We start from the raw sequence: 26,565 nt of genomic DNA on the forward strand, positions 1-26,565 counted from the left end.
TCTGAGTAGAAGCTAGTATTGGATTAGTTGCATGGCCTTCCTCAAAACCTCCTCAAAAAGTAGCAACATGCACACAGCCTTCCTTTGAGGTCTTCACCGTGAGCAAAGGCATCATACCAGAGACTGAATGCTGACCAATAGCTCCTGCAATCCAAAAGGTGCCTCAGAGATACCCATGAAATGATACCTGAGGGACATCCTGACAGGTACTGCAAATTAGGACATTGCCATGCACAACACCAGTGAGAAAAGTCTGGGACATTCCAGTTCCTCAAAATCAAACAGCATTATATTCAGTCATTTAGTTAAAACCATCAACATCCAAAAGGTTCCAAATGTCACCACATTTACATTATGAAATCCAATGGCTTAACGTTCATTTACACGCTTCATATCTATCAAGTGGAAATTTCTCATTTTAGTCTAGCTGATATCCATACTCCTGTTTTAAACAAGCATTTAACATTTTGGGTAGCTTCTTGTTCCTATTCCGTGGCTTTTAGGAAATAATCTAATATAGTATATAATCATAATAATCATATATAAAATATAATAATCATATAGTCGCTCTTTTTTTCCACAAAAGCCAAAGTTTTCCAAAAGTTTTATGTTTACATTTAAATCTTCCCTATTTTTACCTCTGTCTAAGCAGTGCAAGTAGTAACTATATCGCCTCCTCTGTCAAGAAAGTGGCTGAACTATATGTACATTCACTAAACATGGCTGAAGAACTCTGAAATATTTCCAGGTTTGTTAACAGTAGTAATGCACATGGATATTTAGGGGAGCAGTGAGCTCAATTTATATAAATGTATGTATATGCTTGCAATATACATACATTTAATATGTGTACAAACACATACATAGATATAAATGATTCATGTCCAGAACTAAGACTGACAAGCTCCTCCCAAATATCTGTTGGTTTGTTTTGTGGGATTTATTGGAACAAGGCAGCAGGCAAAAATGTGCCATAGAGTCAAAGAGAAATGGAAATAATATGGTCAAACTCCTATAAATCTGCAGGTCTTTCTACATAAACCTGTGGAAGAACACAACACAAAAGAAACAATATTAGAAAGAGACTTTTTATTACATTCTTCCATTGCATAAGCTTGTGTAAGTTTTGTTCTTTTTAATTTAATCCTAGTAGTCGAATTTCCTTTTTTTTTTTTTTTTTTTCATTAGATAAGGCAAGAGGGACATTATTCTGTGCAGTTTAAAAAGGAAACAAAGTGCATGTAATACCAGTGTGCACAAAGTGAGTACAGACAACATAAATAGAAAAGCAGTGCTGTCATCAGGGACGTACAGATGTAGAAACATGCTGTAATGCTGACTAAACAAGAACAGAGGTTTCACATCTAGTCTAGCTCTTTCCAAAAGCCGTTGCTTTATAAAGATAGAAAAGAAGGCTTATCTGTAGCCATTGTCACAAGTTCTGCTACAATTACTGAGCTTATATTAGATTTAAAAACAGGTTGGGTGAATACATCCTTTACTGAACTGAATGACAGAAAACAGTATTTTTCTTTTAATTTGTAAACGCTTCTTAGAATATATTTTAGGCCTATTAAAGGTTTATGGTGTGTAACTATTGAAAATCAGAACTCACCACTGCTATTAAAGAGCTCAACATGATATGGAAACAGTTCACTTGAGATTACCAGTTATCAACATCAGCCATTATCAACATGTAGTCTGTTACCCTGTTACCTTCTCCTTAAAGAGTTAATTTTGTTTTATAGGCTTTAGTTTGGCAGAATAACTTCCAAAGTTTAAAAAAAATCTTTGTATTTATGTTAAAAGAGGTTGTTTTGAAGAACTGCATGAAAGTCATTGTCGTCTGTGTCAGCTTTTAACTATATTTATCTTGGGGGCTCTTTCATCTTCCTTTGTGGAACATTCAGGCTTACAAAGAAAGAAAATGACTCCTGCCTCCAAGTGGGAGTGTGCTGGCTTATTTCCTGTCCTTGGTGAAGCTGTTGCTTCAAATTTCTGTGTTACTCTTAATCTTAACTGTAAGTTTTATGCACTAGACACAATTACAGTAACTTTATGGTGCGTTTTGATATCGCCCTGGGAGCGCGCCATAAGTCAGCTCTGCACTTGCAATATTCAAGTTGGACTGGATTCTCAAATCCAAACAATGAGTTTGTTTTCAGTGAATGAAACAGATTTGTGGCAGTTTCAAATCTGATTGTCTGAAATTCTCACTGGATTCTGGAGGGTGTATCTTCAGGCTATTATACTACACCTAGATTATATTTAAAGCTTAAAGGAAAGCCTTAATTAGTTTTAATCTCCCACGTGAATTTGTTGAAGGATTAGAGGCCTGAATACTGCTGTATGTGTTTGGTAGCTTACACAGGCACAGTGCTCACACTGCTGGAAGACCCAGGTAAGAAGTTAGGAATTCTTTCTCTAGTCTGTGTCCACTTTTTATAGCCAGCAGTCTTTGGCCAGCTTTTCACATGTACATCTTTTGTATATTTCTTCTCTCACACTGGTAACTAGCCACCTCCTGATGTTTTCCTTTTCAACTCCTCTGTTCATTTGTCTCTTTTGAGTTATTTTCTGTCTGTCCTCCCTTCCCCCTCCCCATTGCCTTTTCACCTCAAGAAAAAGGGCAATATTGTGGCCTACAACCAGGTTACTTTCTCACCTGCTTCTCTGGTGACTGGAGCAGAAGAGAAAGATCTGTGGGTTTGGTGCTTGCTAGTCACTGGGATCAGGAAGGAACACTCCACTGACAGCTGAAGCAAATATGAGTCAGCCTGGAGAGGAATCACATACCAGTAGTTGGTGACAGCACGAAAGCAATTCCTTTTTGTATTCACCTGTATGTTTTGCTGCCTGATGAAAATCAGGCTGCCAATTAAATATTCACTTCAGGGCAGTAACAGAGAAGGAATTTTTATATGAAGTCAGAGTTTAGTAGTTATTTATATTAAAACTCCTACAACTTCTGTTTTTCTTCAAGATTTCTCACTTGATGCCATAGGAAAACAACACTGTCCATTAAAGTCCTACTTTTTATTGCTATGCCATATTATAACAGGTATTTCTAGGTTCCCTAGGAAAATCCATAGATGAGGTCAACAAGATTTTATGATATTTTTGTAGCACTATGAAAGATATAAGAAAAGAAGGAAACCTATTTTAGTCAGTGCCACTGAAATACAATATTCAGCTAAAAAAGAACAAAAAGCATTCTACTTAATTCCATTTTCCACCATGTGGATCAATTAGTAATTGAATACTACAGAGACTAATATGCAGTAATGACTCAGCTGTGGAACGTGAGAGATTTTCAGTAATATTTTACGTGGATGCAGCTCTGCCAAATTCTGTTAAGAACAATGGGGAGGGAAAGCCTTGTCCTAAGTTCTAAAAAAATATTTATAAAACCACCCTTGGTTATTTCCACGTAGTCATCACAAAGCCATTTGTGGAAACATCACATCTATTAATTTGGCTTGAAAAGAGGAATCTGACATAGTTATGAAAGTGATATTTATTTTATCAGACAGCAGGAGCTGCACTCTGTGACTGTACCTATAGTTCTGAGCTCTGGAGTGCTTTATATCCTCCTAACATGCCAACTTTCAAAGGCTGGCATAAGGACATGTCTTAAATCCATTGCAATCTTTACAGTTGGTTTTGAAAGGGCCCTGCAGCCATCATTGATTCTATTATATTTATCAAAGCGAACATGATTATTCAGTATAAATTTCAGTTTCCACTTACCTTGGGGAATCACATTCTCCATACCTGAGGATGCCTGCTAATATCAGTGCATTCCCTGGCAATGGAATAGGATCTTCCATGCTAACAAACTCATGGAAGGTTTTAATCTGTGCCACTGACACTCTCCTTTGCAATTGCTAGCATACTTCTGGAGGTAAGATACATTTCAGGGACCACTCCCAAATGGAAACTCTCAAACAGTCCTGCAGGAGCTGACTAAGGTCTACTAAAGGCCTCATCCATCCTAATTCCTGATGGAGCTGCCACATTTCTCACTGTATGAAACTTTACATTGCACCAGCTCTTCAGCCATTCAGCAGCCCTGGACTGAAGCAAGAAAGGATTGACCATATGCTCACTTCAAATCCAAAATCATAAAGAGCAAATTTTTGCTCTTCATTCACTTTATGAATACTACATACATAATGTAAGAAGAGAACAAATGCTTTAATACCAGTCCACAAATCTTAATTCTCTCAAGGAGAGCACCACAAAGATTTTTTTGTGTGTGTGTGTCATTTTAAAAGAAGTGAAGGAAGAAATGTTCCTTTTTCTTAATATTTAGTACTCAGTTCCAAAATTGCATTACACTGCATTACAGCTTCATTCTCGAGAACACATGAGTGAGGCTCACAAAGCTAGATTTAATGGGAAATACTATTGGCTAGTTGCTCTAAAAATGAGGGAACGATTTACTTTGTTCTACCAGTTGCACAGGCAATGGAATATTTGCACTTTGAATTTATAAACGTGAAATCCTTTGACTTTTAGAACTTCTTGCATGTGTTAAAAATCAACAAGAGTTACCAGAGGTTCTGAACTTCCTAAATCTAGTCCTTGTGTAGTAGAGTCCTAGTCCCTTGAATTCAGAAATCTGTTTTCTGCTGCTAGTTAAAAGGCAAAACAGGTGGAGTTCTTGCTATGAACACTCTGCAGTGTTCTAGTGTATAGTTATATCCTCTTGCTTTGCTTTACAGCTATGTTGCTTTAAGGCAGTTTCTTAACTGTTTGACTTGAGCTGCTGCTGTACATCTGCTGGCATATTTTTGTTATGCTACTATCCTGATGCCCAGGTGCGGTGGCAATTCAGAAGAGACTGCTGCAATACACCAATCTAAAACTTACAACTTACCTGAGGAAGTTACTCTTCCATTCTGATGGCTTTGCTCTGCTATAAAAGGAAGCCAGTAGAAAAGAGAACTGAAGAATGAGACACCTTTGGCTGACAAACACGGAATTGTAAGAACACAGGTAGAAGCAATCTTGGATAGTTGAGTCAGGCAGTCTGTTAATATGTGAGCTGCCTTGTTTGGATGCATTACTAAGAAAATTGTGAAATCCACCTGCATTGGGCTATTCTGAAGCATTTATAATTGAAGGGATTAGGAAAAAAAGCCAAACCAAGATAGCATAGAATATTCAGGTTGCTGAAAAATAAAGTTTGACATTTGCACATATAGAACTCCAGTCACCTCCAAGTTCTCAGCAGTCTAGAGAAAAAAAATAATCACACCTAAGTCAGTTCAGTTGATGGAACAGAAAAACTGGAATTAAACTGCAGTGTTGCAATAACTGTTAGCAATAATAACAAGCTGCTATTTTTAAAAGAGGAACTTGACATAAATTTGTTTCATTCATTTCATAGTACTTTTTTCTATAACCTTAATGGTAGTTTCCCTGATGGTGCATTATTTTATCATGACTTTAGCATCCTACTATTACATACATTTTAAATAAATGTAAAACAAAAGACAATTATAATCACCCAATCACTCAGAAAGTTGTATAGTTTAGAGTACATGGCTTCAGTTTTGCTAAGAGGAATGACTACATTCATCCATGTATACCAAGACCCTGTATCCAACTACACTTAACTCATACACCCTAATAAATATAGAAGTAGAAAATAATCTCACAGTAGAGATCAGTTCTCTACTACTTCAGTTTGCGTTTTCCCATCATATAAAAAAGCCAAAAGCAAAACCAACCAATGAACTGTGGCCCACATACAAAGTAAAACTGATTGATGCAAGCTCAAGCTGAGGAAACAGTGCCTTTTTTTTATTATTTAGTTCCAGCTGTATTGCACTCTTGGAGGTACATCATAAGGTGTTCTCTCTTCCTCTTCGGGTCCATAATTTAACGGGAGACCGTAATTGTAGTCAACTGTTACAACTGGTAATCTTTTGCCTTGTTCCATCTCTCTAGTAGTTTCACCTTTAAAAGTTTTTATTTCATAGTCTAATGAACCATCTTCCTGGTGCACAGATGAGGACGGATGCATTGCACATGAAGAATATGGTGCAAATCTGTTTTTTCCCTTGTTAAATTCATCTGAAGGATACACTCTCCTACTATCTTCAGGACAGCTTGCTCGATTACTGTAGGAAGAGTAAACATGAACAGTGAAACCATTAGAAATTAAAATTGCCTAGCCTGAAAAGAACAAGAAAGCAGATTTCTACTTTTGTTTCTATCCTCCCAAATTAAAATCTTTTCTACTAGATGTTAGAAATATTTACCAGTATAGTAGGTAAATTAACTAGAAAATGCTTTGTGTTCCAACTGCTGTTTCTAATTAAAATTGCCTATTCCCTGAAGGTTTCTTTACTTAGGATCCATTTTTGTTCCTGAACCCATGTTTTCACTTTGTGAGCAATACTTAACAGTGTCTGTCTGTTACACAGTCTCAAGCAACAGTAAACTTTGTATTTATATTGCAAAATATTTTCATATTCTTCTGCAACAGAAGAATCTACAAAATATCATATATATTTATTTTTCGTAATGTATTCTCTTTACTCTCAAGTACAGAATGCACTTCATAAAATAAATGGCATATAAAGCTGATTGAGAACAGTCTTTCCCATTTTAAATCTTTGTGTTCGCTAAACCGCAGATGAATGTTAATTTGTATTTTTTTAGTTGGATACTGAAAGAGTAACATTATAAGTCAGAAAGCAACATATAAAACCTTATCTTTACCTATAGCTTCTGCTGAAGTCATCATTATCAGATCCATAATCTCTGTGAAGTGAAGGAGATGAGGTGAACTGAGGTTCTGATACATTTTCATGGGACGAAAAAGACTGATTTCTGAAGAAAATCAGAATAATCATACGTTAAGGGGAGTACAAACTACTGTAGGCTTTTGAAAAGTACCAATTAAAATTACTTCAAATAATTTAATAACAACATTTCTTCAAATGACATTTTATTAGGAATACCTTAGTCATATTAGTTTAACACATCAAAATGGTGTGCCTCGTGGTGATTATAGTATCTAGTTTCACCTGTACAATGAAAAATATTAAATTAAGCTTTACTAGCCCAGCAAATATCCAAACTATGTTCTGAAAGATCAAATAAATATTTTAAAATATATTTGCAAGAAACTTAACTACTGAATCCAACTTACTAATAAGTGATATATGCTTTTGGGAGAATATGCTGCATGTTCAGAAGCAAAGGAATTCCTAGCAAATGATTTATCAAATAAGAGAACATCACACTTCCTTGTAACAGTACTGTTATCTCAGTTTAGATGAGAACATAAACAAAAAATTTATATCTTCTGCCTTGACAAGTGCTGTTTAAATTTAACAAAATTTTGCTACAAGATGAATCTAAAGTGAAACATGAGCTTTAAAGAAGCACAATATTTTAGTTGAGGCAACATGCTTTCATATTTGCAACACTGAAACTTAAGTCAAATACATCCATAGTTCAAAATAACAAATTATCTGTTAGTTAACTGATCATTCATGTGTGACTTTAAACAGATGAGTGTTTTAAATAAATGTATTTTAAAAAGGGCTTAAAACTTAATTTAGAAGTGCTGCTAGTTCTAGTCTTACAGTTAAAGGATAATAACTATATATTAAGAGCAATACGAACTACTGAAATCTCTTGAAAAAATCAACTAAAATTATTTCAAACTGTAGTACTTTCAACTATACCTGTCTGAACACCATTCACGTGGCACATCATCTTGAACAGGATGATCATGGAAGGGTCTTGACCTTTTTTGTCCTTGCCCTTTATTAACATAATCAAAATCTTTTAACTGAGGCTGCTCCTGTAAATCATCATAAGGCTGATGGTCATTAAAAAGTCTGCGCCTTTGCCTAGGACCTTTATTATCATAATCCTTTAGGTGCATCTCTGTATGTAAGTCATTGTGAGGTTGGTGACAATGGAAAGGTCTCGATCTCTGACCGCGGCCCCTATTAACAAATTCAAAATCTTCCTGTTGCATTTGGGGCTGTAAGTCATCATGTGACTGATAGTCATGGAAGGATCTCAGTCTTTGGCCAGCACCTTTATTGACACAATCTAACTCTTTCAACTGCATTGGAGCCTGAAAATGATCATGAGATGGATGACTGTGTCTTTGCCTCTGGCCACGGCCCCTGCTACTAAAACCAAAATCCTTTGACTTCATATCTTCCGGTGAATCACTGTGGGATGAACAGTCACGAAAAAATCTCTGCCTTTGCCCACGGCCTCTTTTAAATTCAGAGTTCCTTGATGGTCTCTCTGTCTGTAAATCACCACGAAACTGGTGTCCATAAAAAGGTCTCAGCTGTTGCCCAGGTCCCTTGTTACTGAGGTCTAGGTCTTTCAGCTGTACATCTTCTCGGTAATCATTGTAAAACTGGTGATCACAAAATGGGCCTTGCCTCTGTCCTGGTCCCCTATTGTAGTCCCAATTGCTCATCTCCATTGGTGCTCTTAAGTCATCCTGAGTCTGATGGTCATGAAATGGTCTTCGTCTTCGTCCAGGTCCCTTATTAACGAAATCAAAATCTCTCAGTTGTGTTTGTCCTTGCAAATTATTATGAGAGTTGTCATCATAAACTCTTAATCTTTTCCCAGACCTGTAAAGAATTTTTTTTATCTTAAATAGGACATTTGTACTTCTAAGTACAAGTTATTAATGAAAGCTTTTTTATCCATGAAACACATTGCAAATAAAATATATACATATCCAAGTTACTAAGAATCTAAACTCTAAGCAAAACTCTAAAACTTTCAAAGAATATCAAATTAGAATCTATGACATACATTCAACTGTAATTCTATAGTGCTTGTTCAACAAGCAAAACTGGTGGTATGAATTAAAAATAAATTGCAGACTGCTGTAGAATAATAAAGAACAGCAAGCAAAGTAAAACTTTTTCCCAAAAGAACTAACTGCTCACCAATCCCTAATACCACATGTTCCCTGTCTTCTCATTATTATTATTCTCTTCCTTTATCTTCTCATTACTTTTTCTAATGCCGTAAATATACTTTGAATGAGTAGGCTACATTAAAATAAAATCTCTTTTAAATTAGAATATTTCAGTGCTGCCAGTGTTTCAAAACACTGCATCTAATTGTTAAAGTCAGCTGATGCTCTTGTAACGATTTAATGGATTGCTACTGTAAAAACAGCTCACAGTAAGGAAAAATCATCTTTTGCACTATGGAGTTTCTGTTTCTGGCTTTTCATTCCAGGTTTCAACTTATTACCCCTGAAAATCTTCATTTGGGAATTGTTCCACGGGTCCTTCTGTTGCATTTGGTGGGGGAATGATATCTTCATCTGAATCCCATACATCCATTCCAAGGTTACTATGAAGAACAAAAACATTTCTCATAAGCTTCCCTTTTTTCCCCAAATATACTGAGGAGAAAAAAAGAATCAGAAGGATTCTTCAATTGAGAAGACTGTTTTTTGTTGTTTTTTTTTTTTTAATGTTAAGTTAAACTGACAAACATTCAAGATTTTCATAGCAAATTTTAAACTTGTAAATCTAGTTGAGGAAGGGCTGTAGGGAAAGGCTGAACTTCATATATTTGGAACAACATCAAAAATATGTGAGACAAGTACCGAAATTTAAAAAGTCCAGCACACAGGTAACTTACTTACTGTACTCAGCCTCTAAAGCAATTAAAGCAGATAAACAAGAACTAAGGGCACACAAACTAAAATGAACAAAATCAGATATTATTTTAAAATCAACATGATGCTACAAGATGTAATTGGTACAAATAACTTACTGAGATGTAAATGCTAGCTATTCTTAGGTACTCTGGGGCATGAATATGATAAAGACAAAAGAATCCATATGCATTAGTAATATAAATACTGAAAGCAGGAGCTTTGAGAAAATCTTCCACTTTATTTTCTCCACTAGGGCTGTTTTTTGTTTTCATTTTTATTTTTAAATAATCTGGTTCCACCACACCATCAATAGCAGGCAGAGCACAGCAGAGCTTACATTGAAATCTTTGCAGTAGATCTTCTCAATTTATAAGAGAATTCAGACTCAATATAGTTAAGATAGTAGCATACAACTGCACCAATGCTCAGTAGTATACAAAGCCATATAAATTCAAAGTATAAACAAAGGTACTTTATGTTATTCATATCAGAAGTCTTGCAGAATTTATGTAGTTGTTTACAAAATGTTTAAGAGGGACAATTTTGGCTTACAAATGTAACTGAACTTTTAAAAATACATCCTGGAAAATCTTAAAGGTGCAACTAAAAGCTTCTGCTTACCTTCTCATTGGTTGTGTTCTGAGATCTGTGAGATATATAAGACCATCCATGCAATGACCTCTGGCATCACCAAAAGCTAAGGAAAAAGAGGAGTGAGTCCAATAACATATGCTTAAACTGAGACACAAAAATGTGAGAAAGCAGCTTTCTGTTCATCATGAGATACTAAAAGAAAATAAATAGCATTAATACAAAAGCTGCAGCAAGCTGTGATTGTTGAAGCAGTTTTGCTACTTTTTTTTTTAAAACCAACTGAAACTAGTAGTGGTAGCAACCTCTGACTGAAAATCCTTCAAAGCAAAAGCCAAAGAAAAAGAAATTAAACAGCTGAAATTTCTTGTCATTCAGTTTGCTAATGCTCAAACCTTGTTTGAAAGAAAAATCAGCAGAAAATCTTCTATGGAGACTACCATGAGGTAACAACATGCAACAGCAGAACACCACACTAGAGCAGAACTGTAGTATTTGTGAATACAATTATAGTTAAATGTGAATTACAACTAAGCATTTGTCTGAGTTCAAAGCACATAAAATACCTTGAATTGCTGCTTCTGGATCCCAGCCTTCAACATCTATAAGATATCTGAAGAAAAATTTGATTAGACTGCTGTCCCAAACGGATTATAGACTAATATAAAGCCACTATATTTTGTGAACACTGATTTATTTATTTTTCCAACCCTTACCTACATATAAGGTAGCCAGTTCTATTTATTCCATTAGTACAGTGGACACCAATGAGTTTCTCTATAAAAAAGATAAAACACAGGCTTTAGTAGTTCAGAAAATGAAATTAGCACAAGACAAAAAGTGCTGTACTTTTAAGTAAAACCATGATAAATCCTTATTGTTGTTTATAGAATGATATTGTCATGTACTGTCATGCTTGTAAAATAACAAACACATCCAAACTTAATCTTCATGCCAGATCTCTAGCAGCAGTTAACTCACTACTTCCAAACCTGTGAAGACTGAGATTAACTGCAGAACATACGAAAAAGGAGTGATATCAGTGAAAGCTGCCAGCCTTCAGCCAGAACTGCAGTAACAGGAAATAATAAAATATGGCTTTTAAAGCTCCCTTGACCAACTAGCAAATGTAACACTAAATAAGTTAATGTACAAATTCTTCTAAAATTTATGAAAAGGAGGAAAAAAATGCATTATATCCTTAGTACCTCAGAGTATGAAATGCATTACAGGAATAATTAATTAAACTGGACTGAAAATTAGGGTGATTGCTGGGACAGATCATAAAGACGAAGTATTCAGGTTCAGACATAGAGAAGCACTCTAATGGGAGTCAGTTATGTTGAAAGAAAACATCTTTTTTGAAAAGATTCTGCTAATCAGCTGCAGGCTAAAAGGAGAATAACTTAATAACTTAATAACTTACTACTATTGGGCTGTTTCAACTGAGATATTGCCAATAAGGGAAGCAGTGATTTTGTCACACAAGGCACTGATAAAAACCTCACCCAGACTATCTCATACACCAACACATCACAAAAAAAAAAAAGAAACCCTATCAAATTAAAATAAATAAAGGTCTACTCTGCTTGTCACAAAAAAAGTGCATATTTAGTGAGAATAAATGATACGTAAGGGCAAAATTAGGCAGAAGTATATTAACTGGTTGAGAGTTTACATCTAGATTTAGAAGACAAACTTCAAACATCAGAAGGGCAAAGTTCAGGCAGGGACAATGTACTGACAGAAGGTCTTTAAAATGGACTTTGATAATTTTTGAATGAGATCCACTCTCACTGTTTGCCATAAAACAGAACAGTCATGTTATCACGTAAGCTTATTCTAGGTTGGTGTTCTAACCTTCCAGACAGTAGAAGAACAAATTTATTAAAAATTATTCATAAGAAGAATCTTGATTAGTTATCAGGGCAATCTGAAACAGAGGGCATGTTACAATGCATAACAAAAATTGAAAGCTCACACCGCTGAATTCACATAAACTCTGCCAAAATAGTCTCACTAGCTGGAACAGTGGGCATTCGTCCAGTAACAAATGGGGAAGTCATTCTCTCGATTCTGAGAATAAGAAATAATTAGACATAAATCCAGACTATTCTTTATCACATTAAAAAAAAGTCACTGGATAAAAAACAGATAAAAACTAATAATTTCCAAATAGCTTCCCTAAGCCAAAATAGTGCAGAAGAACTTGCACATTAGTTTCCTCAATAAGGACAAATGCTTTTTGCTGTATCTTTTATTTTTCCCACCATTTCCAGTTTAGGCTCTTACACCTGAGACATAGGTCAGAGCTTTTTCATTCAACAGAGCTGACCACCCACACCAGAACCATCATTACATTCTGCAGCAAAAATCTGCAGGCAAGTGGGAAGTTAAATTCTACTTTCTCACAGAAAATGCCAAAGTAATCACAGCAATTAGCATGAAAAAAGCCTTGAATGGTTCCTCAATAACAGATAAATAAACAGCAAAAATCTGCTTGCAGAGCTCAGTAGCAAACAAAGTGAAAAGGTAAAAGCTACAAACAGGCTGTGGCAAAATATTTTCAAACTTATTTCCCTGAATACTTCACCTTGTACCATTCCAGGGACAACTGCACTAATGTAAAAAACACAAAAACCAGCAACAGATCCACACTGGTAATACTGATACTGCATCTGCAAAATGACCTTTAAAAACCGCTAGGACATGACGGCAACAATTCAGAAAATTGCTGTGTTTGACTAAGTGGGCTTGATTAGTTTGCATATCAGTGCCCAGCGCCATCAGAGAAACCCTGTACTATTTTCGACATCCACAAAGGAGCAGCAGCTGCGACACTGAGTTTATGGGGAACAATCTGAGCCAGGTTGATGAAAGCTTTCTTTCTTTCTATTGAGTATTCTATATCAGCTAGATGGGCACAACCGATTTTAACCCTGTGAAAAAGGTGGAGTTCAGATGGGGGCAATCAACAAGCACTGGATTGAGAAGACATCCCCAGCACAATTAGAAAAGTATAATAAAGAAGCTTAACTACAGTGGCATCAAAGAGTACAAAAATACTTGCAATTGTACAAAAAAGTCTGTCTTAGCTGTGGATCTGTAAGTCACCAGAAATTCAAAACAAGTTTTTCTCACTTGGAGTTGCTTTAACACATGACAGATACAGGTATATTACTATTAAGAAGAGCATTCAAGTGAATTGTTACTTTTGAGAAAGTTTATGGTTTAAATACAAGAGCTATAAGATGTACTATGTTTACCAGCACATAATCACAAACTGGAAAGTGCTGTGGAAAGTCTGAGATCCCAGATGTCTTAAAGGACCTACTGTAATTAATAAATGATGCAGCTAGCACCAAAGGTGGGTTTTTTGTTTGTTTTTTTATCTTTTACAGCACAAGATGCTGATATTTACCATTTCTTGCATTTTCCCATAGGAATTTTCTGACCCATTTTTTGAATTGTAGAATAGTAGCATTATCAGGAACTTCAAGTCCAACAGTATAAAGTTTCTTATACTGCACACTTTTAGGTAAATCCTAGCAACAAGAAAAACATGGTAAAAATTACTGAAATCTCGCATCAATGAAAACCCTTAAACAGTACCTAAAGTAACAGCGATGCAAAACAGTTGTTCCAGAGCAGCATAGAAACATGACTCTACAGAGACACACTCTCAGAAACCAATATTTACATTACTGTTGCAAAGGCCTTATCTGAGAGGAAAGTTTCTGTACAACATTTACTTATCCCTAATAATAAGGCAGCACATGAATTAAAGAGCAGATTCCTATAACTCCATTCTAACACATTTAACAATTATTAGCAGTGTCTGCCCTGCAGAACCACAATCATGTTCACACATCTGCCCCCTTAATGTATCGAGCCAATGTACACTGGAAGAACAACATTCAGTTACAACACTGCTACTTATTCTCCTTTTCAATTGGAGGCAGTCAAAATTCTATCGGCTGATCAGCTAGTTACAAATTATCATGAAGGAAGCAATTTTAAAATGTATCCTTTTCTCAGTGGATTCCACTGAAAATGAGTGAAAAAAAACCGGAAGAAAACCACCTCTAGACGTAAATGGGAATGTGTTCATGGCACAGGCCACATGTCTCTGCTATCTTTTCTATAGTGCCAGCACTGAAGTCTATCCATTATTCTAAGCTACCATAGCACAAATGGTATGTAACTAGCAGGTAGGAGGAGTTTCTTCCTGTCATAAAGCATTTTGTTGCTATAGAGACACTAAATAAGTCTAGATGGCTCAACTTGTCTATTCCAATTCAAGGTGAGTAAATGCAAAAATACTTTAAAACAATTATGGCAGTAGCTACTATAAAATTTGCTGTTATTCTTACATTACCTTAACTTCATAGTATCGCGTGGTATACGTTAAATCAATAATTAAACCGAGCTCCACATTGAGGGCTTTCATTGCAGCAATTAAGTCTTTTGGTGTAAATTTCTGGGTTGGGGTAAGCCTCTGGTTAATTGCCTACAATAACAATGGAAAAGGATCATTTGCTTTCTGAGTTCTACTAAGAAGACATTTGTTATATTGAGCTTATTTAAATAGGAAAAGAGCAGTTTGCAAAATGGTACATTTACAGTATCAAACGTTACAGTATCATTTTATATTACAGCTGAAAAAGAAAGTAAAAATTTGTTCCTGTTCCAATGAAGAGGTGAGAAAATGTGGAGGAACTGCCACTTGCACAACATTAACAAAAATGCACTAAGCTGATAGACAAAAACCCTGCAAAATAGAGCATATATAAATAATACTGTTATATACATACCGATTAAGTAACTAACTAAATAAGGAAACCCCAAAACACTGCAGTCCCTCCCCCCAAAACTTCGTTTGTCCTGCACAATTGCACAACATTAACAGTGTATTTCACATGAAACACCAGAAGTTGTGATGCTAGAGTTCACTTACTCGCAAGGCTTTAAACTCTCTCCCTGCAAATGTTAAGCAGGCATTTTTTTCCCTGGTTCAACTCTTGGCAGAAAGTACTTGCATGTCATCTAGCATTGGGAAATGTTAAACAAGACTAAAATACAGTGGCATGTTGGTGGATAATGAATAATTCATTGCATTTGACAAAGTGTGAAAACTGTTTACTCACCCTATTGTGGCTGAGGTTTCTGAAATGTGTTCTCCGCTCTAGGTATGAAAATGCCTCGTGCACAAAACTGGATTTTCTCTGACTAGTGCTGTCCGCTGTGAGAGCCTTTTGACACAGGCTCTGTCACCACCAATAAAGAGTGGCAAAACAGATGCAGCAGCCTCAACCATCTCTCAGTTCCTTTGTTAATAAGAAATTCAAGTAGACTGGACTCAGAACTAATGGAAAGGAAGGCAGCCACAGACAACACACCTCTCAGAACCACAGATGCTATAGGTTAACTAACTATTCCATTTTTTGACTGTATGGACTCTAACCTAAGATGCTAGCAAGAACTTTTATTTGAGCCTGGAAACAGAGAGAGGAATTCTAATTAAAGAATGAACAGTGGGCCATTCCTATCTATTAAACTGCTATGTTACTAGAAAGCTTATGCTGAAACAGTAGAGCTGATAGTATTTACCACTGAGTACTTCAAATTTGATGTACTGCTAAAAAACAGTAGAGGTTGTCTAAGCCCCAAACATTACGAAGAGTAGTCACACTTATCTCTCGGTTGCTCAGAGCTGATTTTTAATAAAGTTTGAAACTGAATTTATGAACTTTGAGGTAACAACTACTAACCTACAGGAGCCTGTCACAGAATTTGTAAGAGTTTACTTTACGAAGTGAACTCACATTTAAAATTAAGGGGAAATACATCCTACAAAAATAAGAGATCTGTAAGCATTTTGCCTCACTGTGTGAACAGTTAACCATGTTATGAAAAGCTTTTTGAGATTTTCTGAAAAACTCAGCAGGATTTGTCTGAGCACACCTGCCCTTTTTATGATTTCTGGTGGAGCGCCTTCCAGGCTACCAGAGAACTGCAGGGGAAGGTAAAATTAGCAAAAAAGTACCTTCCTCTGAAATCCAGAGTGACTGCAATATTATAATGGGATGGTAATAACAGGGGCACAAAGTCTTTGGTTATGTCTAGCCATTAAACATTAAAAGAGCATAGAAACTTTTCTGTGTATCTGAAGTGAGAACTTGTATGAATTAATTTATACAGCACTTGTGTTAATTTATACAAAAAGAGAAATTTGCAATTGTGTACCTCAACCCACCGAAGAACTGAAGTCTCCACCTTTCATTCTGTCACAAAAAAACTTAGACATCTAACTTAGTGTATCTAGTGGATTAAGACTCTATTCCATGTTATTGAGGATACAATGGAGTTACTAACACATAAATAGAATAAATCTATGCATACTGTGTTTTTTCATATCACTGAAGCTTACCAGTAATCTAAATCTCTAATTTTAAAAGTACTGCAGTGATAAGTGTATTTTACTAATTGCTTCATCTCTGAAAAATCGTATTTTGGCTTCTACTGCCTAGACTGTTATTCATATTGTGACCCCCTCCCATGGTAATAATCAGACTTCTAGCAGTCATGAAAAGATGTTAAATAAGATGTTGAATTAGGTCACTAAGCAAATGACTTTACTGATTGGTTAGAGATGGTCTGATTTACAGAAAATAAAGAGTAACATCAAACACATATTTCAAAAGAATGAAAAAAATATAGACCATTATGTAAATAAAGTCGTTGGTAGATGACTAGATTGATTATTTGATCACAGAATATTTTTTCATGCTTCTTTCCTGAAGTTGATGTGAACATTAATGCTATGTTTATTACTTTTGTGCCATATTTAGTAAAGGCAGTGTGTAGTTACTGTTTATACATACCCCTTTTAAAGGTACTTTGAATGCAATAAATCTCGTTCCTGGTATGGGCTGCCCAACTGGTGTCAAACTCCTCCATCTGTAACGAAATAAAGATTTACTTTAAAATATTTTTAAACAAGAGATGTCAACAAAAGACGCAGGTAGCGCTAAGTAAAACTTCTAAAATAATGCATGTCCTCTTTGGATTGAAACTTCAGAAAAACAAAGCACACAAAAAACCCTTTTCTTTAAAACTGTAATAACAGTTGCTTCAAACCATATGAAGAATCTTACAAACATCAGGCAACTCTGCTGTCATGTTTAGCACAGGCTTAGTGTAATTACTATTTAAAAATTCAAGCATAAATACACAGTAATTATCTCTTTCTGCCTAAAATGAGCACCTACTAACATAAGGCTTTAAGATTTACATTTCCAAAAAGCAGAATCCAGTAGTTCCTAAATTTCTTGGTCACATAAACAAGCAGTTGCAATGGATATATGCAAAAGCTTGAAAAAGATGGCCAATTAAATCCTTGTATGTATGTAAAATGAGCTTTCTAAAAATCATCTTCCATTAGTAACCCAACTGTCTCGCCAACAAACTAACAAACACCTTTTTAAAAGCCATAAAAATTAATTGTTATGATATTACATATTTGAACACAACTAAGATCTTAGCATTCTTCTGGGATACATGAACCAGGGAACTGCCTGAAGATGATAGTATATCAACAGTGTTACCACAGGACTGATATGGGAGGAAGCTTATTTAGTGCTCCACATAACTTGCACAAAGATGCTCCTGTCGTTTGCAAGCCTAAACTCAGGAGTCATAATAAAACAAATATTTATTCTCCATAAAGCACAATGATAAAGAAAATATTTTTTACAGATCACATGCATGACTGCTGCTATCACACAGTAGAATTAGGTCCCCAGATATGCAGTTATTACATAAAGTCGTTTTGAGGTATTGACAGTACATTCCAAAACAGTCCTTTTCCTTCGTTTTCAGATTCCAGAAAACACTGTTCCCTCAGAATGTTCGGGAAACACTTACAGGCAAGGAGCACCAACGTAAAGTAGTGAAGTTCAACAGGTAAAAAAAAAAAACACTTTTTACACTACAGTCGCCAGAAGGTTTTCAGTGGCTGAATCAATTTTTCAACTTGGCTGAATCAAACACTCTTAGAAAGTTGTTACAGCCTCACTTAATTATTTAGATGGCAATGAAATACTAAGTTTATTTTCATTAAAAAGTACAAAGCTTTCAGATTTTGCAAATACATTCACTCTAGCATACTTCTTTTTCAGGGAAACGTTTTTCACTGCTCATCCTCTTGGTACTCTCAAAACCACAAAGAATATTTGATAGTAGAAAAATTAAGCAAAAGTCACTTTAGTAACATGAGGATTAATGTTACAACAGTCAAATTCTTAGTAATTCAAAAACCACAAAGAAATGGTATTCACTAATTTTACACAGTACTGAAGGAATTCTTCGTGTAGCACATCTAAGAGATACCAGTGTAAGAATATGTTCCATGCCCAGAGGACACATTCCATGCAACGTGCCTCCTAGTTTAAGATAGATAAATTCAGTACTAATTGATTAAGATCTCAAACAGTATAAGCATACAGAAAATACTACCCAACCTAACAAAACCCACGACATGTATCCAGACTGCAAGATGTGGTCAGTTAAAGAAATTAAATTGTACCAAAGAGAAGTTTAATCAAACCTGTGCATAGTTTAATTTTATGTCTTTCACATCACAAACTACTGTGATTCTGTGATCGTCTTAAAAAGATTCTAAATGCAGTGAACTATTATTAGATGTACGTCTAATCTGAACTATTGTTAGAATTAATGAGAAAATCAAGCTTAACACCAACTCCAGCCTCTGGCTATTTTTAATAACTCAGGAAATTAAAAATGCTTGCTCTCAAACTTGCAGGCAGAATCAGAGAATGGGCTGCTTCTGGGAATAGAGAAACTAGTACCAACACCAATAGAACATACAGCATGCTTTGCAACAGGGGGATTCATTCATCAAGCAGCCAAAGGCCATACTCACGTATACACATTTATAAACATTTTAAAGGAAGGCAGAAGTAAAGTATCCCAAGCACAGAAGACCAGTCAGGTCATGCAGCTGGATGCTGTAGGTTTCTCTTGGAAAACTGTATAAGTGGAAATCTACTATAATCAATGTAAATTCCAAGGAACTACAAATCAGCAAGAAATGATTTTTAAAAACCTTAAAAATCCTATTTACAAGACTCAACACCATCACCATTCCTGTAGCAACCATTAAAAGGTTTGAGTGAAAAACACTGAGCTGGACATAAAGCAGCTGAGAAGATGGTAGGAAGTTTCCTCAAAAAGCCAGTGGTATCTCAATGAGACACAGACATAATATGTGCTTCCAGGCATTAAAAACACTCAGGTATTTACATTACAGTGGGGACGGCTCTGGTCATAGAACGGTCACATTAGAAAGACATTGTGATATGAGTCTAGGATAGAATTGTAAATTCAGTAAAACACTGCAGCTTAATAACCCAAGCAATAATCAAGTAAAGATAGACAGCTGAGAGGCTTTTATCAACCCAACATGGTGATTATTTTTTTTCTGGTCTCTATACAAAACCACAACCCCCAAATTTGTTTGTTTTAATAGAAAAGTAGTTATGAGAGAATAGCACTCAAATAGAAAGTGACATATTGCACACACACAACATGTTTTTAATTAAGACTTTATTTCTATGAGTTTTCAAATAAGTAAACAGTCCATGGAATACATGCAGGGTAAGATCTGAAATGTAATGAAACATATATTAATGAATTGCTTAATTCTACTTTTTCCACTTCCCTATCATGTTTTGTCTTCATCACTTCCCAACTATCATCAACTATCTCAGAACACAGGCAGAATTTTACCAGCCATTCCAAATAAGAAAATCACATTTCAGTTGAGAAGTGTTAAACTCTAAATTAAACATCATTTCCCCTTCCCTCTGAAATTTCTGTGTCTCCTTGATGGCTTCCAGTTAAATAAGTTAAATTATTATTGCTACTACAGACTGTAGATAGCTAAACTATAAGTGGCTTTATATCTGGTTTACATTAAGATATATTATTACACTTATCCATTTTTGCTTAAATGAAAAGCATTGTTTTACTGTCTTGCTTTTTGTCTAAAAATTTTACATGTTCAGTAACAACTGGATTTGCTGCCTTGCAACAAACTTCATGCATCCTGATAAAAGTATGTTCACAACACATAGGTAGAAATCGCTCCGTTTTGTCTTTATAATGAAAATACTCCACTCCTTGGACTATTGCTTTTTCTAGACTGTAAGGGAAACAAGGTTATATTTCTACAGATGCTATTCAAAGTAGAATCTGAATTGATGAAATTATATCCACAGTAGGTCGGATGCACCATGTGTAACCCTGTAAAACCACTGCAGAACTTTGTGAAAGCTCATTAGATAGCTTGAATAAATTCTACTGTCTGACTCGCAATAAAACACCATAGTATACAACCACCAAAGGATGGGACCATTTCAGACCCTGGTGGAAAGTGCAGTAGAGCAGGACACTTGAATTCCTCTGTTAGATTAAATCACATTTTGTTACAGAATCACCTCTACAGCACTATCTGATAGGCTTGAGGCTGCAATGGATATTGCATACCCTAGTTTTGCTCCAAGACTTTACTGGGAAAAGGGAGAAATGATTTTTGCTATGAGAGAACGTGGAAAATTGTACTTCCAGCCTATTTCCTCTCCTCTTTGCTGGAGCAAAGTCTGTGCAAAAAGCATAAGATCAAGCTTTCAGGGCTAGGGAACAGCAACAGGTATGCAAAAACAAGGTACGAGACACGTACTGCAGACCCAGTGGCAACATCAGCTATTAATACTTCTTCAGGTGCTGAGTATACTCAGAGTTGTTCTGATTCCAGCAAGGTTGCACAGAAATACAGCCCTTACATACAGGCAATTTTAGTTATGCTACAGACAGTGCTGTAAAGAGTGACAGTAAGTAGCTGACCAATTGTTAAAAATACACTATTTTTTTTTTAATTTGTACTATCTCCAACTAAAGCCTGAGCCTTCAAATTTATCACACTGCTTTAATTAGCAGAAAGGAAAGTGAATTAAAACTGTTAAGAACTGCATAAAAAATGGAGGCAGTAACAAAGACAAGCTAAAAAACATTGGCTGTTGCTTATCTACTACCAGACTTCTCATGTGTTATTGTTACAAAACAAAAATGTTAGTGTTACGTCTACAGTTATTATTATACTGTGATATGATGGAGATTTTACTTCCATAGTTAAATACCATCTGGATTGGTCTCCATGTTATAGTGTACTTCAATCTTACTTCTTCCAGCAAGCTGGGAATACTTCAGTGTCATGAGCTTTGTCAGACAGTAACACTGTCTTCACAAGCAACGCTCTACAACAGATGTTCCTCTCTGTGAAAGATTGCCAGGTGTTACTTTCTAATCAGGGAGGCCAGGAGCACAGTCCACTGCTTCTTCCATATTTACAGAAGAAATGCACGTAACCTGAAAGCACCTCAAGCTCAAATGCCATGGAAAAAGAAGGGAAAAATGAGTACCTGCTACATTCACATTTCAGTAATAATTTTTAAGTATGAAAAAAACAAGCTGATGTTATTCTTACAGGTTTCCTTTATTATCACTTGCAAGTCTAACCTACTTTCAGAATAACTTTTTGTGTTCAAGTTCTAACTGAATTTTCACAGAAACTTTCAAGCAAATAAATGCCTGTATGCACTCCCACTCAAGCCATCAGAAAGCAATTAGAATGATATGTTGTTTTGTAGGTTGTTTTTTTTATTATTTTTATTTTCACTGATAGTTTTTGTTTGTTTGTTTTGTCATCCTATTGTAAAAACAAAAACTAAAAAAAAAAAAAGGCAGAGAATAATGTGTTTCTGGACCTGTGCGTTCTTGATTGGGTGCATGCAACCAGCTGCGCTCATCTTATTTGCTCTTTCCTTACTCTGAGCAGTCAGGACGGGCTACTCTCCCATTTCCCCAGGGAAGTCTGCATCTGGGGGTGAGTAAGTTATGAAGAAGGGCCTGCATTTGGCTGATGCAGGAGAATATTCACAGACAGGCTGGAGCATCATACTCACCCGGGGGTTGACGGGCTGTGTTGTTCCTGTCTTGGAGAAGATACCTACCTTACCTGGCAGTACATAGTGAAGACGCTTGTGGCAAGAAAGCGCCTGCGGCAGTGAGCGCCCCTTTTCTATGGGCAGGGCTGTGCCCGCTCCTGCCTCTCGCTTAGTGTGAGGGATACTTACCCCTCGGGGATAGTGTTCTTCTTTACCATGCTGAAAGCAGGAGCAGGCAGAGCAGGAGACAGCGGTGAAAGTGCGCACTGCAGCAAAGGAGAGAGAACCGCGCAGTTAACACGGTGCCTATCTCTTTCTCCATCAATGGGCATTTTCACAGGGCTGACTCAAATGAAGCAGTCAGGAAGCCATCCTGAAAAAGTTCTGCTGCTTGCAATCTACCCTATGTTCTCTACTGCAGCTGTGCAAGAGGGAAAGACAACGACTCACCTCTCCTCTCCAGGACACCAAAAGAACCAGAGAGGAGAGGCAGCAGGCTTCTAACTCTCGCAGCAGCGCTGCAAAGGTGAAGATCTTCCAGGCAGACCCAGAGCAGAGCAGCCTGCTCAGCCCTCGTGCCCCCACAGCCACAAGTCGTCTCAACCAGAAGCTCCGAGCATCTGCAGGAGGAGACGCCGGCAGCTCAGCGAGCGGGACGACACCTGCCCCGCGCTGACCCCGGCGGGGCCGACCCCACGGCGGCCGGGCACCACCAGCGGCGGAGGGACCATTGGAAGCCGCTCCGCAGAAGACGCCTGAGGCCGGGCCGGGGCACTCGGCAGGGAGCAGCCGAGCTGAGAGGAGGCATTAAAAAAAGACACGGGGGCAAAGGGGAGGTCGCGGCCCGACGGCTGTGAGCCGGGCTGTCTGCGGGGGGCCGGGCCGCGAGGAGCAGGATGCGGTATAACAGGGGAAGGAGCGGGGCTGCGGGCGGCCCGTACCCGGACAGGATCCGCCTCGGAGAGCCAGGCTGCAGCGGGACGGGCGGCACTCAACCTTCCCCACACGGTCTCCACTGCGCATGCGCGGCGGCCGGCCAGCTCGCAGGGAGGGGGCAGCGCGCCTGCTCCTCGCGGACGGGCAGGCACCCGCAGACTCCAGCGAGCGCCCGCACGGCTGCGTGACCAAGCGACCAATGGGACGCGGCCCTGCGTCTGCGCGTGCGCTGAGAGCTCGTGGGCGCATGCGTGGTATCGACATGGTGGGGGCTGAGGGGGATAGTTTGTGTTTAGTTCAGGTTGGAGGTTCAGGTTTGTCACCTTCCAACCATCACATATAACACAGTGAGCAGGTTTCGTGGCGCTGCTGTCAGGAGTTCCCGCAGCTCTGGGTAGTGCTGTGCTGTGCCTTTGAGTTCTGGAAATGAACAAAAATCTGGTGTCTTCAAGAAACAAAACATGAAACTTTTAGCCCTAAAGTGCTTTAATCTGAGGGAAGCACAAGGCCATGGAGCAGCAATCTAGTGCAACCGTGAGGATCATAAGTTCTTGTAGTCCTCGTGCTTCATTCTGAAGAACAGAGGAACTTGAATTTCTTAGACTCAAGCATAAAGTTTTCTTCCCAAACCTAAAAAGCCTTAAATTACAGCTGGTATCAGTTAGTATCCCTTTTTCTGCTGGAAAGCCACCCTGCTCCTCGACAAGAGCCTCATGCTGTGCTGGTAAGCAAGGCCTGGCTCAGTGGAATTCAAATGGTTACCTAATAATTTTCAAAGCCACATTGAAAGGAAAAAGATCCACTATGTGTAGTTAGGCTTAAAAGGAGTTAGTTTTCATAGTGTTAGAAGAAGAAAGCTGGTGCATTTGGTGTGGCACAGTGTTTTTAACAAAGAAACTTGTAGATTCTGACTCTGTTGAATGTTTTGGATAGGACACTCCCAGGGGTTGCCACATTGATTTAAGTTCAACAGGCAAACTATTTAGCGGTGGTTCTGCCTGATTGTGCATACAAGACAAAACAAGGATGGTAATGAGAATCCTCAGCTCCACAGCTTTGGAAGTATTTGAAGGCACCAGTAGATTATTTTTTTTTTTGACTTCTGAATTGTTACCCTGTGCACCTTGCCTAACTGATACCAACTTTGCTGCAGTCTCCCAGTAGTGATGTGCATTCTGTAGTTAGTAAGCATATCATCCATCTCTGCAGAAGCATTTTCATTTAGCTAAAGAACATAAAGAATGCTGTGGGAGAAAAAGAAATCTTTGATAGCTTAAAAGAAAAAAAAAAATTCTCTGCTAATGTCACTTTTTAATACGGTATTATAGGACTTCATTGTATAGGAAGGCAGGAGTGCTTCACCTTTTTATTTCTCAGGTGATTTAGATGCTGTAATTCATGCAATACTGAATTTAAGCTGTAGTCTCAATTTGCATTTCTCAGGAGGCAGAAAATGTGCTTCCTCCTCTTACAGTCTATACCTGTTAATGGTAGTTCTTAATTAATTTATTGGGTTTTAAGTTATTTTTCTGTATGAGAATAGTTATTCTGGATGTGGCAAGTTTCAGTGTACCCAAGGAAATTGAAACATGATTTGGATCATACATAATTTATTGCAGTTCTCAAATTCCACTAAGAAACTTTTCCAGCCGTGTAAAATTACTTTAGAACTTTAGAATACACTGTTTCTTATTTTCCTTTGTCATGTTTTAAAATATGGCCAGCTAGAATGTGCTAAAATGTTGGTTAGGTCACTACTGTATAGACCTACAATCCTTTTGTAAGCTCACACTGCTGTTCACACAGAGATTATGCCTGCTCATTCTGCTGTACGTTTACAATATACTGTGCAATATCCCTGATTAATTAAATGTTAAATGTTAGTTTGAATGTGATGTATACATTACAGCAGTTCACCAGTAATAAATCTCTCTTCCTTTGCTGTATTGCAATTGCAACAAACCTGGAAGCTCACGTTGAGGCTTGATGTTATTAACCTGACATCTTTTAGGAAGTAATCGTGAATCTGAAATGCTGTGCATCAACAGAAACTTTGTTATTTTAATTTCCCTTTAATAAAATGTGAGTTTCTATTCAGAAAAAAATATCAGAAATAGGCTTTGTTGTGTGAAACATAAATTTGAGCTGTAACCACCAGAGGGAGCATATTGCATAGTCAGGACTATTAAGTGCCTGCTTGTGGCTGAAAGATTAATTCACATTCCCAATTATTTTTTCATTGGGAAAGAGCACATCTGGGAATTAATGATCAGTGTTAAGTCTTGGGTGTCAGAAACACTGTGTATTCACTTTAGTTTGTCAGTATTTGTTTTTCTTGTGAGTGGTTAGTTGATCAATTAAAATAGGGGCAGAAAAGAAGTGGCATTTTCTTTTAATTTTAAAACATTTTAAGCTTTTTCTGATCTGTTTTTCACAGCTTGCTGAAGATGCTGGTAGACCACAAATAGAAGAACCTGTAAATCAGGACCTACAGGAAGGTAGTACAAGAAAAAATACTTATTTACATACTTCCTGCTATTGTGCAGTAAAACTTGAGCAGTCAGCTAGAAGCCTAGTAGCTTTTATTTTTATGTGCTTACATTGAATAGTCCTATTGAACTCTATGGCAGTTCCCATGGTTGAAGGTTCCTACATTTGATTTCCTTGTATTCACTTAACAGCAGTGACAGCAGCTCCAAATGAGGTCTTGTGTGTGAGGAGGGATGCCCCGCAGACCTCTGTACTTTCACACCCTTAAATGAGAAATCAATGCTGCTGCTTTCCATCCCCATCGTTTTCGTGCTCTCTGTTTTGCAACTAACCAAACGGTCCACTGACTGGAGAATACAGAAGGGGCACAAGACCTGTTTTGCTGTGTACAAAATGAAGCTTGCATGATGAACAGAAATGGCTTATGGAGAGACCTACTATGGGTTAAGTTCATCTCTTTGTACAAGCAAGACTATAAACTTTAAATATGTGACAATTTGATGTAGTTTGTACATAACGTGCACCTGTTGCAGACAGGCTAAAAGAGATTTATTTCTGTAGCATGACTTCTAGCAGTCCTCAGAATGTGAGTATGGAGACCAGTTATCCTAATGTTGCTGCTTGTCTTATAAAACCAAATAGTGTTTCAGGAATGTGTTGATTTAATGCATGTAATTGTTGTTAAAAAACAGCAACAAACATACCACAAAAAACAAACAAACAAAAAAAACCCCCACACTAATAAATTGGTATTTCTGAATGTATTTTTGTTACAAGGTTTATTGAGTTATAATGCTGACCAGAAGGGACTGGGAAAGCTTTAATGGAGGAACAGTATTT

At 37.2% G+C, this 26,565-nt stretch overlaps 1 protein-coding gene and 2 long non-coding RNA genes across 3 annotated transcripts in view; 2 read left to right on the plus strand and 1 right to left on the minus strand.

Annotated features, from left to right (window-relative positions):
• The window catches only part of LOC107316048, a 45,700-nt gene extending 26,395 nt beyond the window's left edge, over window positions 1-19,305 (plus strand). The window contains exon 4 of the long non-coding RNA XR_004307680.1: window positions 18,155-19,305. This is a non-coding gene — a long non-coding RNA (uncharacterized LOC107316048). The remainder of the gene's footprint in view (window positions 1-18,154) is intronic.
• LOC107316047 lies at window positions 1,166-23,364 on the minus strand. The gene is made up of 13 exons (XM_015867124.2): window positions 23,241-23,364; window positions 22,750-22,919; window positions 22,489-22,565; window positions 17,158-17,233; window positions 14,652-14,783; window positions 13,695-13,818; window positions 10,990-11,050; window positions 10,840-10,886; window positions 10,304-10,379; window positions 9,268-9,369; window positions 7,710-8,630; window positions 6,736-6,846; window positions 1,166-6,131 (listed from the first exon to the last, which is right to left on the minus strand). The coding sequence occupies exons 1-13, from the start codon at window positions 23,320-23,322 to the stop codon at window positions 5,819-5,821; spliced, it is 2,292 nt and encodes a 763-aa protein (XP_015722610.2). The 5' UTR covers window positions 23,323-23,364; the 3' UTR covers window positions 1,166-5,818.
• Window positions 23,350-26,405, plus strand: LOC107316049. Its single transcript, XR_004307681.1, has 2 exons — window positions 23,350-23,959; window positions 25,673-26,405. It is a non-coding gene; the product is annotated as an uncharacterized LOC107316049 (long non-coding RNA).
• The last annotated feature ends 160 nt before the right edge of the window (window positions 26,406-26,565 follow it).

This window comes from Coturnix japonica, chromosome 6 (assembly GCF_001577835.2).
Source record: "Coturnix japonica isolate 7356 chromosome 6, Coturnix japonica 2.1, whole genome shotgun sequence".
Taxonomy (NCBI): domain Eukaryota; kingdom Metazoa; phylum Chordata; class Aves; order Galliformes; family Phasianidae; genus Coturnix; species Coturnix japonica.